Below are 14,296 nucleotides of genomic sequence, written 5' to 3' on the forward strand. Positions count from 1 at the left end.
TCCTCTTTCCTCGCGAGATTAATCAGGATCCCACCGGTTCCGCCGAGAGACCCCGTGTGCGCGACAAAACTAAGGGGGAATCAGAGTAAACGATCAGCTTTTCGAACAAGCTCGCTCTTAACAAGTATATATAAATGAGATGTATGTACAAGTTACAATAGACGTCAATTAGTACAATAAAAACTGGAAAAATTCATGAAATGCCACGCGCGTGCTTACGTTAGAAGTTTTCATTTTTTCCCCCCCCCCCCAAGAAATGCCGCTCGCTCTTTTCTTGCTTAAACGTTGAACGATCGTTTCTTAATAATCACGATGTAATTATCGGTAACGCGGCCGAGACAATTTTGTTCGAAGCGTAGCTTGCCGATCGCCACCCCGAGCCTCCCCTGTCGTCGCCTCGTCGTCGAATTCGCCGTTCACGTGGGAAAGGGACGCGGAATGTTGGCCGTCTCGAGAGCCGCGGGACGATTTTCCGCACACGGAAATGCGGACGATCCTAACGAAGTAGTAAAAGTGGCGGAGCAGCTGGACGAAAGTAAATACAGACACGAGAAGAAATGTTTCGCGAAAAGCGATCGCGGGCAGGCGGTCGTCGTACCTGCCAACGACCTTGCCCGACGCTCGAGCGAGCGACGCGTCGCGACGCGTAGACGCTCGCCTGGAAGATGCACGATCGAATGTCGAATAGTATGCACGACGCGTGTCTCCGTTACCAGCGAAACGCGAGGACACCTGGCCGCGCGGCTCTAGATACGTTTCTCTGTGAAAGAAAAGAAAGCCGAAACTCGAAGTAACGAAAGCTACGGCGTGTCAAAGTATATTCCGCCTCGAGTCTCGCGATAAATTTCCAGCGCGGCTTCTGGCCGCATTTACTTGATTGTTCCGCAATGCGCAATCGATAAGCATTCCGCGTTATGACTTTCCGCGTTTTATCGCGGTCGCGTGTCGCGTCTCGCGTCTCCTCCTTGCTACCCGCCCGCTGCTTGCTGATACTTCGCAGACTACTTTGCGCCGGTCGATCATCGCGATTGATCTCTCGGAATTAATAACGCGATGGGTGTTAACAAAGGGAATAGTCGAGAGATTAAAGCGAGGATCACACCTCGGTGTGCAGACACACGTACCCCCGGGTTGTCTTCTTGAATTATCTCGATCCGGGGGGTAATTGGGGCTCCGCTCGCGGTGTGAATAAGTAATCGCGAATGCTCGGGCAGCGATACATACGCTCGTATCGGAGACACGCGGTCGCGCATCCCCCCGACCGTAATTACTCGGGAGCATCGAGGGCTATCCTCGATTCATCGCGCGGAACACACTAGCGGACAGAGAAGCACAATGGACTTGTGCACGTACGTACGGAGAAACGGTTTGTCTCGAAACACCGAAGATATGTACACGAAAACGAAATCTTATCTCGCGTCGTCTCCCGTCTCTACCATCGATCTCTTAATCCCGCCAAGAAATTGGACGAATCGTAAAGTCGATCGCGAGGAGAGCTCGTTCCCCCGAAACTCAACCGTCTGTAGCTTCTGTTCTCCCTCCTTCGAAATTTAGCCCGTATCTCGATTCCCAGCGAGACATTGGATTTTCTAATCCATGAAATAAACAGAGCCGAGGGGAAATGTGGATGCCGATTGACGGAGATCGAAATTTTTCGCAAGTTTTCAACAGTACACCCCCCCCCCCCCGCCCGATTCTTCTCGATATATCTAATCTTTCTGCGGCGAGCTCAATTAATCGTACTCGCTCTCGCAATCCTTCGTTGGGAGGCGACGCGCGCTTAAATCCTAGATAATTTATACAAATTGCGTATAAATTAATAATCAAAGGGTTTACTCGAGGTAAGACGTATGTAAGTATTGTAGTAAGCTTAGATATACGATTATATAATATGTTAGACTAAACTTCTTTTTTTCTTCTTTTTGGGAAAGACTAAAGTTAGGCAAAAGATGACGTTTTTCTTGCTTTTTCCGTTTTTTCATTAAAGTGTTCTCTTCTACGGATTCTCTCTCTCTCTTTCTCTCTCTCTCTCTCTCTCTCTCTCTCTCTCTCTCTCTCTCTCTCTCTCTCTCTCTCTCTCTCTCTCTCTCTCGCTTTCACATACTGTTTTCTTATTCATTATTCTCTCAGGCACGCCTCGCTCTTTCTCCTACTTTGTCTTCGCTTTCTCGCCCACTTTCTTTCCCATTCTCCCTCTTATTTTTCATTCGTCCTCTCGCTCCGACGACACACCTCATTCTCACTCGCTTCCCATTCGCGGACTAGCGATAAATTTGAACTTATATTAGCAGTTAGAACGCTCTCTTGGAAAACACAAGTTTCGCCTTATACTAATAATGATAATGGTCTCTTCATCTTTCTCCCTGCGCTCCCCCCCCCCCCTTTCCTTTCGTCCTCCCGGCAACCCTTGCTATCTCGACCCGTTGTCCCGTTTCCACCCCTTAACCCTTTTTTCGCCTGCGACCTCGTCAACGACGGTACTATACAATTAGGATAATAAATATTGCCGCAAAATTATTTGCTACATTCGTCCCAAATAGTCAACAAGTCCGACCCTCGGAGTACCGCGGTTCTTGGTCTTCCCGTTCACGCGTTTACCAACCAAAATCTCTCCCCGACGATCTCCATCGCGCATACTTCGTAAGGAGAGATGAAACTTTCGAGCGGACGATCGAGCGTCAACGGCATCTTCAAAGCGACCGACTTATTCCTTATAGTCGGCTTATAACCGTATCGACGAGCACAAACTCTCGTAAAATTAAAACTCGGAGGTGAGAAATGTAAAAGAACAATAAACTTGCCCCCAAAGGAAGGAGTGCAGTTACAAAAAACATTAACGCTGATTCTGAAGCGAGTTCCCATGTCAAGAAAAATTACAAAGGGAGCCTGATAGAAGTCTAAAGGATCAGCGATAAATCTCAACCGCAGTTCAACTTATTCCTTTCACACGAATTTAATGTCTGCCGAACGTTTCTCAAAATAATCCTTTCGAGCGCGTTGAACTCTCGATAACGGTTCGCCAGCTCGTCGCGCGCGTTCGATAGGACCCTCTCCTCCAGGTTCGAACTCAAAACCGCCGCGATCTCCGAGGAGTCTGATTTCACCGGTACTGATCCGATACCAGTGGCACGCGCGCGCGCAAACGTGTTGCCAGGTGTTTGTAGTAGTAATAATATCTCTCTTCCCCTCTCTATTCGTGTGTTAAGTATACATTAATATCCGTTCTCGGTACCGCGCGCGGTGCTCCTCAATCGTCCCAGGAGGGGAAGCTATCCTGATCGATGAACAGGTTCTTGCCCGTTGACGCGGTTTGGTCGATGCGGCGGCCGCTCCCCGCCGTCCCCGCTTGTCTCTGCTGCTGATGACCGCCGATGCTGATGTGCTGCTGCTGGTTCGGCGTGCCGCCGAAGTTCGTGCTGCCGAACACCGGCTGGCCGAACGCGTCCAGCTGCTGGCCCTCGTAGATGCTGCGGTCCGGCGTGTACGGCTTCTGCTGCTGCCGCTGGTGGTGATCGGTCACGGTCAGCTCGATGTTGCCGGCCGTGCCGCCACCGACGACGATGTCGTCGACGTTCTCCGACGCGTTCGCCTCCTCCAGGCTACTGTTCTTGATACCGTACTGGAAGTACATGATGAAACCTGATGGCAGACACAAGGGGCAGTGTTTCAGTCACTGATCGTGAGATTCGCAGGAAGGAGCCAGAATAGTACAAATGTTAGCGTTTCACTTAAATCAGGCAGAATGAAGGTAATGACTACACGGAGAGAATTTTCCTTAAAAATTTACCCTAAAACTCATAGGACAACATGGCATTTTGAACAACTTTATGAGAGTTTGTGGAACATTTTACCATACATTTTACTAATGAAACTTACAAAATTCTTCGAAATGCCACGTCATCCCACGATTACATGATTCTCGGGATCAATTTTAAGGGAAAATTCTCTCCGTGTACAATCAAGTCAGATCGCGCTTGTTTGTTCGCGAATATCTCCGCTCGTGGATAGTTTGTATGTTAAACTTTAACGTGAATATATAAGTTTGTACCGAGAATCATCCAGACCGTGAACCTGACCAGGGTGAGAATGCTGAGCTTGAAGATGAGATAAATGTTGACGGTAACGGCGATCGCGGGGACGAAAGGTAAGCCTGGAGTCATGAACATCACGCTGCTCCTGAAACAAAAAGGGAAATAGGGGGCAGTTAGCACGTAGATCGTTAAGCCATTTCACGGTGCTTCGCAGTTTGCGAATTAAGGCGAGATTGCGGATTGCGATCGAATAATCCTACCTATTTTGCGGCTTTCTACTGATGACGAGAAGTATACCGATTATGGCAAAGAGAAATAAGAATAGTAGTATCGTTGTAAATGTTCCCATGTTACCTGAAAGAAAAGAGATGTGAAATCTATCGAGCGAGATTTTACAGCGACTCGTGAAATTAATCAAGTGAAGAAAAAGTTGTCTCAACGTAATCTCGAACTTGGTGTTTCCATATCCTTTCAATATTGTACGAGTTAAACATTTATTACGCATGCGCTCTTTTCCACCTTCCTCCTTGTTGCATTAAAATATCTTATGGAAAGTTTGATCAATTTCACAAATAACTGTACAAGTTAATACATTTAAAAAAAACGGCGTAAACTCCTCACCCATCCCACAGACGATAATCAAGTCAAAAATAAGGATCAATAAATATAAGATCCCAACGAGCTTCATGACGTAGCGTCCTGACGCCTCTGTCGCAGGACCTCTGTCCACCCACGGGAATATAGCGGGACAAAGGTATTGCGCCGCCTACGAAATGTCATGATTTTAAATTTCGTAATAATCGCAGCTGAGAAACATGTTACGTGTAATTTCTTACATATAAAAATTAGGACGATATTCGTCCGATGATACAATAGTATAATCACAAAACTTTTGTCTGCTATTCGAACTTCAATTGACCGAATGCATCAGAAACTTTAGACCGTAGAAAAGAATGTATTCAAACTTTATCGATTACATTCTAAAAGTAGAATACAGAAACTTTTTAAATTTCTATCGAGTAAATTTGGCTTCGAAAAAATCTAGCATTTCCAAAGTAGTTCTGATTCTCCCTTTGTCGCATTGATCTGGCGAAGTGAAGACGTTCGTGTGCCAAAACGTCATTCGTACATAAAAAAATATGCTTAATTTCCCAAGAAAAATATATGCGTCTTATTTAAGAATAATTTTCTGGAGTCGAAAAGAAACAATACTGGATAGAAAATAACACATTTTCAAATCGAAGATTAATGATTAAAATGATTTTACGTAGAAAGGGGAAAGTGCCAATGCGAGCCACAAAATGAACAGAACTCAGCTCTCTTTAACAAGAAACTTCTCTTTAATAAGAAACAAACGTTTCGACCCTTCTTCGGGTTTTCTTCAGTGAAACTCGTTTAAACCGAATAAACCATAAACTTAGGAAATCAGCACACCATGTGACTTCAGAGTCATTCTATCTGTGCTAGTATCAGTGAGTCTCCATACGCTCCCAGCCATAAAGAGGACTGAATAACACAACTCGACAGAGGGACGGATCCGTAACAATGATTCTATTGCCAAAATAATTATAAGTAGCCTTGAAGTCACAGTTGTAGTATTTAAATAAGACTGCAAGATTACGAAATGCTTTCAAGAAGACTATAGATTGTTGTGTGTATGCAAAACAATGAACACGTGAATCTGAGTATACAAGAGTTGATTTGACTTATTCTTTTTCTGCGACATTAGACAAATAACAACGGACAGGATCCTGTCCAATTGTCGAATATATAATATTACGACCAGGATGGTGGCCTTATTCCACCGAGCCGTCGCTTTTCGATTACTGATCGCTACCTGCAGCCGACGCTGTAGATAATTCAAAGGTGGCCCTATGATCGGCGTGTTTCCGGGATACTGATGAGCGCTACCGCAACTCGAGGCGGCCGCGGCCGCGTGCACGCTGCCGTAGAATTTGTTCTCCGTTCTGTCGCTGACGAGATACTGATCGTCCTTACCCAATCCCACCTCGTCCTCCTCGCCGCCGTACGTGTCGTCCGAGTCCGGCGACGAGCTGTTGCACCTCCTCACCCGCCGCACCTGGAACGCCGCGAACACTAATTTCAAAATTGCGCAATCTCGTCTTGGTCCATTCCCGCAGCCCGCTACGCGGTTGATCCAATTTCGTTCGTCGACGTAGCGACGGGGTAGAAACTCCGTGAAAGGAGGAAAAGATTGGAATGCCGTTATCTCGAAAATTTTTATGGCAAAAGAGGTATAAATAAATCCTTACTCTTGGCTGATAAAAAGTTTCTTACCGAGTCGAAAATATCAGGGGAAAAAGTTCGAGAAGGTAGAAAGAGAGAATGTATCGCAAGAAATTCTTAAAAACGACAATCTGAGACAAATAAATGTTCGGAAATGACTTAACTCGAGGGGAACGTCGGGCGCAGAGGCTCGTTCGGCAAAGACCCGCCGAAACGGAGCTGTACGTAGACGAAAAACGTGGGACTGAAGAAATCAAGGGGAAGAAATCTCGTTTGCTCGCCGTGACAAAAGAAGTTTCTTCAATTACGCGGCGATGGGGGACGCGAACGACGAGGGCTGTTCCATCGCTTTCTGACGCGAGCACGTCTCACCGTGATACGCTGCCCGTTGTTGGTGGTCGTAAGCTCCGACTGGGACGTCTGTACCGAGTTCAACGCGGTCGCAAGCTGATCGGGCCTAAGCTCCTTGCCGTAAGTCACTTGGCCGTTCCCCTGCGTCTCCTTCGTGGGCGATCGACACGGCGTCCGCAAGCTCTGCGGCAGCAATTCGACCAGATTCGTCGAGTGCGGCTGGTACCGCAATATCAGCACGCACGTGGACACCAGGGTGTACGCCAACAGGGTACCTGCAGTATTAAATCGCCAACGGGAACCCCAATGTGGCTATCTCCAGAATTTACCGCGCTATTTCATTGTAATTAAATTCGTGCGACAGTGTGGTTTTAATACTTGGCGAGCGCGAAATACAGTCCGCGGTAACAGGACGCTCGGAAACCGAGTTGTAAGCCTCGCGCGCGCGAGAAGTCAAGTTTACTCCAACATCGGAATTTTACAAGAACGAAGACTTATTGCCGACAAAGAGTTCACCAACGTAGGGAATTAATAATCGACGCAACTGGCAAATTCTAATTAAAGAAATTCATCGCGATAACGACAACCCGAATCGGCGCGATACTTTTGGCCGAGGCTGTATATCTTTCAGAATAGTCTCGTGATTAGAAATACTTTATTACTATATTAATTATTAAGTATCAATAAAAAAAGTGCGATCTTCTAAACATTGCATTTCAATTATTGAAAGATATTTATTAATTTATTCGCGGAGGCGACGGCAATAATAATAATGAACTTTTTCTGAGAAATAATCAAGCACGACAAAGGACCTGCGTATTCGCTCCACTCGTCTCCAGGATTCGCTTTGCGATAAGCTATACCAGAAATCATTCTGGACGACGTCTTACCGATCGACATCATTTCCACCAACACCTCCAGCTGGATCAGCAGCGCGGCGAAAGCGGCACATATGCCGGAAGTTAGAGTCGCAATCGCGGGAGTGCCAGTCGCCGGCCAAACTTGGCTGAGGCTCCTGCGGAAGCGAAAGGTGCGCGTTAAACCCTAAAATCCGGAAGTCGCGCCTTCCGCGTCTGTTCGCAGCCCGTTTCTTAACAAATCTCCCCTCATCGCCGGCGTTTCAACGTTCGGCGTTACCCTGCGTCTTGATCATTACCGAAATATAAGGCCATCCTGTGCCATCGCGTAGACTATTCTAGGCATCGGAAACATGCTGCCGAACATGGAGACCGTCAGGCCCGCCAGCGCACCGACCGCGACGATGTACTTGCACTTGTAGGCCCCGACTTGGCCGAACATCTCCACCAGCGCCGAGTCCTGATCGACCTGATCGTACGGAACTGAAACACGAGGTACGCGAGTACGTGCTGGGAACACTGCAACGGCGGCCCCTTCCGTCCCGCGTGCGACACCGTCGCCCCAAATTCGCAAATTCGAGTAAACTCTGCGAGTTTCACCCGGCCATCAATATGCCAGCGGTAACGAATCTCACACGAGGCGCAACAATAATATACCTGATACAATAGTCGTAATAACGACAAAGTTTCAACAACTCTCATTTGCGAGCAAGTTTCATAATAATTTTACTCTCCGTTACTTCGCCGAGCACCGTCACAGTTTGGAGCCGCGATAAAATCGATCCCGCCACGAGATAGAAAAGCGGCTCTCGATAGTCGCCGATAGCGATCAAACCGGGGCACGTAGCCCCGAGGGCTTGCGCTCTCCGCCCTCCGGCGCGTCTCGCATCGACAGTTACTCGAATTTTAGACGCGAAAACGCGGCGACGAAGTCGAAAAGCGCGCGAGCACGCTCCGTCCGTGGCTGCCGCGACGTACGAGGCGTGATTAGGCGCGCATTCTCATTAATGAAGAGCCAACAAATGATCGACGGCCGTTGTTTAATGGTCTACTCACCGATCAGTGTCAAGACCATGCTGCTGGTGACGTAAGCGACGAGAATTATGATCAACGACGTGACAATGGCGAGGGGGATACTCCTCTTCGGATTCGTCGCCTCCTCGCCGGTGGTGGCTATTATGTCGAAGCCAATGAAGGCGTAGAAACACGTCGCCGCGCCGGTGAAAACCTGTGGGGGAAAAAAGAGAGATCCGGTTTTTCATCGCGTACGACAGAGTGCATCGGCCGCGACGGAGACCGATCGGACACCGAAATACGATCAAGCGGATAAAGCGAAACTAAGATACCTAACGGAAACACGAGATGGAAAATCGAGTTGCGCGTTCCGAGCTGCGCGGCCCTTTAGGTAAATGTCATAGCGCTTTTGTCGTACCGTAATATTTACCCCGTTCGTAGCATTGTGGGATGATATGCTCGCGTCGGCGTATTACCGTTTCATTGAGTAACGACGCCGATTACGAGGGCGCGTGTAAGGTGACTAATTGGACAAATCGACAAAAATAGCCGATTGTTCGCGTTCGTCGCTTTCGCAGCTATCATCGCGCGACCCCCGCCTTCGCTCTCGGTCAGATTTCTAAGTGTCGCTTTTTGAACGGGACATTAAAGCGTTTACATATTTCACCTCTCTGCTCGACGCGCTTATGAATTTTCTATGAGCTCCGAGAGAGCGAGATTGGGACGACGTTGCTTAAATAATCGGCGCACAGTCGATCACGCAGGAGAAGTTAATCGTTTATTCAGCGCACCTGCTTGCGAAAATAAATTAACGTTTCCGCAAAACATGGAGGAAAGTCCTCCGTTAACAGATATGAGACAGCAGGTGTTCAACGTCCAAACTCAATCATAAATTGCTTTTCGCAACGATCTAACAATCAATTTTCCACTGAACAGATTTCGCTCCAAGGGCAACAAATTCATGGTGGAGCCACAGTATAGTATAACTAGTGGGTCCACTCCGTCGTTTGTTTCGCTTTGCGCCAATCCCTTCTGCGCATCCGGCATTGTTCTGGGTAGACCAATGAGAGAAAAGTTGTATGTGTGGTGGTGTGGCTTTGATGAATACGAATACACACACACACACACGTCACTGGATCCTGCCCGAGTGCATGGCGGAATACTACGTGGTCGGGACCGCAAAGATCAAAGGGGCCAACAGAGAATGGACTATTTACACTATGGTGGGACCAACAGATGACTGTCTATTAATTTAGCAGAAACTACGCTGTCTCATATTAGGAGCCTTCGCATAATATAGGACTCTCCTCTATACAAGGTGCACTAGAACCACCGGATATCCTTTTAATCGCAGATTCTTTAGAAAATTTTAAGACGGAAATTCTAATACAAAAAATGTCGAGGCTGTAATAGCTTTTAAATAATAAGCGAGTATATTTCACCAATGATAGGCCCGAGGTTTCGCACGCTCAGGGACCAATGTTAGGGAAAACGGTCGGTTATTCGGACAATATGTCAATTTCTCCCGACTGGTGGATTTAATTATTCGAAAGGAAGTAAAGCGAGAAAGGGGGTGGAGACGGGGGCGAGACCAAAGGTCACCGGATGGAAATGTTGAAATTTAAATTTCCACCGGTAGCGTGGGATCGGACGAGAGAGATTACACGGTGGAATTTCGCGGGTAAGGCTGACATGAATTCGCGCGAGTGGTGAGGGGCGGGCGTAGTGTAATCGGTACTCTCCCCGGTTTCGTTACCTCCCCATGCATTTTCGTCGCCGCGCCCACGTGCGAACGTGTTGCACAAAAGCGCAGTTAAATCGCGGCCGAAGGTCGGGCGGGCGGCGATTCGCCGTTGCAAACGCTGTCGCTCGGACGTGTGTCCGCCAGCGTTATGAAATCCGAGAATTCCAGCCTCGGGAATTCCATTAGTCGGGGGCGAAGAAATCGCGCGGGCCGTGCGCGACGTGTCCCGAAACAATGCCCAACGTCTGCCCGGAGTGGCGTTGCGAGTGCGCGAGTTACTCGAGGGAAACAATGGAATTACTAACGAAAGCGGACGACGTTACGCTCGGACTTTCTTTCGAACTCTCGGAGACCGGCGCGTCGCCGTTGTTCTTTAACGAAACTTGCAATTCAAATTAATTGTCCGGACTAAAAACCTTCTACCTCCGCGGGCGGGCGTGGGGGAGGAGATATCGAGAGTTTTCGAATCGCTCGTGGTGACGTGCAAGACCGCGCCACCCGCGTAACTTCGCTGCAAAGGCATCCCGAGGGACGCCGAGCACCGAAAGATGCGGTGTTTGCGAAAACAAAGAGACAAACCAAACGAAATTACGGCGCGCGCGACATAATCCGGATGCTCGCTCAAACTTCTGGAAACCGCCGCTTTCGACAACGGAGTCGCGTTTCGAGTTAATTACCCGCGAAGAGAAAATGTTCCACTTTCGTACAGGATAAGGAATAAAACGAAGGCGGCCGGATTTTATAGGGCCATGTATGAGCGGTAAAGCGTAGGACATTGAAAGAGAACACGGGAAAAGGCTCCTAAGGAAGGTCGTAAATCTTTCAGCGGGACAGCCGACCCTGCTGGCTCTTGTACGCGTTATCCTTTCATCCGTTACATCGCACAGAACTTGACTATCTCTAAATACTGCTTCACGCCGGAGAATAATTGAGGGCCTCCATGCAAAAGGTCAACTTACGACCTTATTTTTTTATTGCAAAAGGAAGATAAGAAAATTACCTCCTTATATAGATGCGATAGGCAATGGGAAAATGCACTCAAAAGGCCCGTCGAAAAAGATAACCGCAAAGTTCTACATGGACTCGACTGGAGAAGCTTGTCAAGATGCTGATACAATTAAGCAGCACTGACGACTCTGATGTAACATTCCTAGTGCAATTGCATTTTTGTATTAAATTTGTACTTTAAAGTGGCATAAATGATGTATTTTAATTTTTTCCTCAAAACCACTGTCACGCAATAGGGATGTGAGTATCATTAAACAAATGTTTTTTCTTACACTTTTTGCAATAATATGTTAAAGAAAACAGAAAACCGACACGAATTTTTATAGTACGACTTTTTATTTTTGTAATTTGTGTACTGTCATTTTTCTCGACACGTAGTTTTTTTACTCACATCTCTATTGCGTGAAACTTCAATTTTTATATGTGAATTTTAAAAAGCAGAAAAAAATACATTCTGGGAAACAAACGAAACGTGTTTTAATATATCGACTTATAAATGTTTACGCGTTATAACGTATTTATATCTGCAGTACAGAACGAGAAAAGACTGCGATTTTAATTTCAGTTTATACACCGAAACTAATCTCCGCGTTTCACTACGCGATATTTTTCCCAATTGGGCAGAAGAGGTAGATTTGAGGTAGAAGAGGAAACAGTAATTTATGGTCGTCCATTGTCGAGGGATTAGTGCCTTCTCCAAGTAAATTACGTTCCGCTGAGCACTAAGTCGCCATAAGCAAGTAAATTAAAAAATGTCGTAACGAGGCGCGTCGTTATACGTTAACGGACCGGCGATTTCACTCTTCTCGTCGACGGACCAGCCCCGTCTCCGCAATTTCAGCGGGTATAAACTATTTAGGGCAGACCCTTCGTCGAAATATTTTACAAAGAAAACGCTTTTATGTTCGCGCCAAATTCCCCGCACATTTCAACGAAATTCCATCTTGCATTTTACAGTTCGAGCTGCAATCCGACGTAATTTTGGTACACGAAAGATCGTTCCAGCATCCAGCAAACGCTTTCACCTGTGCTTTCATTACAAACACGACTATTATTTTATATAAAACGTAGAATATTCGTGGACAAATAAGGATGAATAATTTCAGAGGAACTTCACATTTTTCTTGAAAATATCGCGACGTAGAGGTGCGGCTGGAAACGTATATTGCACCGGAAGGAAAGGAATAAATCTTCAGAGAGAGCAAGCACACCAGAAAGCCGGGTGCATCCTCGTATTACATTTCGTCTGATTGATTTATTCTCCGGTTTCGACGGGAATTGCGCCCGCAAATGGAGCGCTCAAAGATCGGTAGAGCCACAGACGTAAACAAGAAACAAGCATGTTCTAAACGAGCATATTCTAAACGAGAGAGAAGGAGAAGGGGTAGAGAAGATGGAAATGAACAAAAATTTCGAAATTTAGAAAAAGAGATCGATGTCAAATGCTACGCTAATTTCAACCAATGGATTAGTAAATCAAATCGGACAGTTAAAAAAAGATATCTCTAAGTTACAAAATTATTTCGCGCTCGATACGTCTATGAAATAGGTTACGAAATATTATACTTGTGTGCGATCCCTAGATCTCGGTACTTTTTCATCTCTAACTTATTAAACTGTTACGTTGAATAATGCGTGGCGGACTCATTTATTCATGGTGACGCGTCTTACGTAAGAAGCGCCCGTGATTTCGCCGCATTGCGTTACGTTTTCCCCATATCAGTAGATATTTATGAGACTCGCGAAGACGCGCGTTTTATCCGCAGGAAATATGTAACGCTCCCATCAACCGAGGCATCATATGTTGTAAAGGGGCCCGGAATCTCCCCCGCTCACACTGCGGAATTACCGTCACGCGGACGCGGAAGCCCTCAAGGGGACTTTCCATCTTTTTACATTTGCCCGCGATACATCTTTTCGCGCTGGTCCTAACCTTCGGTTACGGTACCGTTCGCCGTTTCGCGAAATTATGCCACGTTCCCGGACGGAATTCAGATTAAGGATGTACGTGACGCCCCGGATCGGCTTTAATGGACACGCGGCAAGGGTTCAGAGGCGAAGTCGCGAAGAAACCGGAGTTGCCCCTCGACCGCCGACCGCCTATTTTCCTGAAACCCGGCACCCTTTGCGGGGAGCACTCTAAAAGGGTCTCGCCCCTTTGTTTCCGAGCTTGCGAAACGGTAGCCGGTTCCCGCGCGTCGATCTTGTGTTAATATTTGGCGAACCGAAAGGTAAATTGAAGGAAGACGGGGTGGGGCCGTTCAGTTTACGCGTAATTTAACAGGAAGAAAATCAAGATTACGCCGCGACTGTAGTGACTGCTGATTTCTTCACCGGCATACTCCTTATAAAAAAAAACATGTCTGAATTGCGGCAGTAGAATTCTCTATTCCCTATCTCGCATATTAATGCGACGATAATGATTCTATACTCTCTGAAGGTCCAATCAGTGTCCACTGCATAACTGTAAATCAGTGACTATTCGCTGTTTTCAGCGATAATCCACTGATTGACCTTTAGAGAGTGAGATATGAAGATGTGTTAAAATAACCATCACACGCAAGTTGTCATTGAAAACAGCGAATAGTCACTGATTCGCAACTATAAGCATACTACCCAAAATTACAGTGGTATACTTACAACTGTAAATCAGTGACTATTCACTATTTTCAGTGACTGCTTGCGTGTGATGGTTATTTTAACAGATCTTCATATCTTGCTATCTAAAGGTTAATCAATGGATTATCATTGAAAACAGCGAATAGTCACTAATTCGCAATTATAAGCATACTGCCGAAAATTACAGTAGTATACTTATAACTGTAAATCAGTGACTATTCGCTATTTTCAGTGACTACTTGTGTGTGATGGTTATTTTAATAAATCTTCATATCTTACTCTCTAATGATCAATCAGTGGATTATGACTGAAAACAGCAAATAGTCACTGATTCGCAGTTATAAGTATACTACCGAAAATTGCAGTGGTATACTTGCGATGGTTATTTTAACAAATCTTTATATCTTACTCTCTAATGGTCAATC

The 14,296-nt window shown here is 46.3% G+C and overlaps 1 protein-coding gene across 2 annotated transcripts in view; it reads right to left on the minus strand.

The window, feature by feature from the left end:
* Nucleotides 1-1,819: 1,819 nt before the first annotated feature.
* LOC105560796 (cationic amino acid transporter 2) overlaps nucleotides 1,820-14,296 on the minus strand; it is a 101,777-nt gene continuing 89,300 nt past the window's right edge. For both annotated transcript variants that reach the window (XM_012010216.1, XM_012010215.1), the window contains exons 6-14: nucleotides 8,543-8,714; nucleotides 7,786-7,969; nucleotides 7,520-7,644; nucleotides 6,651-6,904; nucleotides 5,869-6,111; nucleotides 4,653-4,797; nucleotides 4,292-4,385; nucleotides 4,049-4,176; nucleotides 1,820-3,639 (exon numbers count right to left, since the gene is read on the minus strand). In XM_012010216.1, coding sequence (XP_011865606.1) covers nucleotides 3,248-3,639; nucleotides 4,049-4,176; nucleotides 4,292-4,385; nucleotides 4,653-4,797; nucleotides 5,869-6,111; nucleotides 6,651-6,904; nucleotides 7,520-7,644; nucleotides 7,786-7,969; nucleotides 8,543-8,714 — 1,737 coding nt within the window. In that variant the 3' untranslated portion in view covers nucleotides 1,820-3,247. The remainder of the gene's footprint in view (nucleotides 3,640-4,048; nucleotides 4,177-4,291; nucleotides 4,386-4,652; nucleotides 4,798-5,868; nucleotides 6,112-6,650; nucleotides 6,905-7,519; nucleotides 7,645-7,785; nucleotides 7,970-8,542; nucleotides 8,715-14,296) is intronic.

Source organism: Vollenhovia emeryi, unplaced genomic scaffold (assembly GCF_000949405.1).
Source record: "Vollenhovia emeryi isolate VEMERY1.0 unplaced genomic scaffold, V.emery_V1.0 DF939221.1, whole genome shotgun sequence".
NCBI classification, from domain to species: Eukaryota; Metazoa; Arthropoda; class Insecta; order Hymenoptera; family Formicidae; genus Vollenhovia; species Vollenhovia emeryi.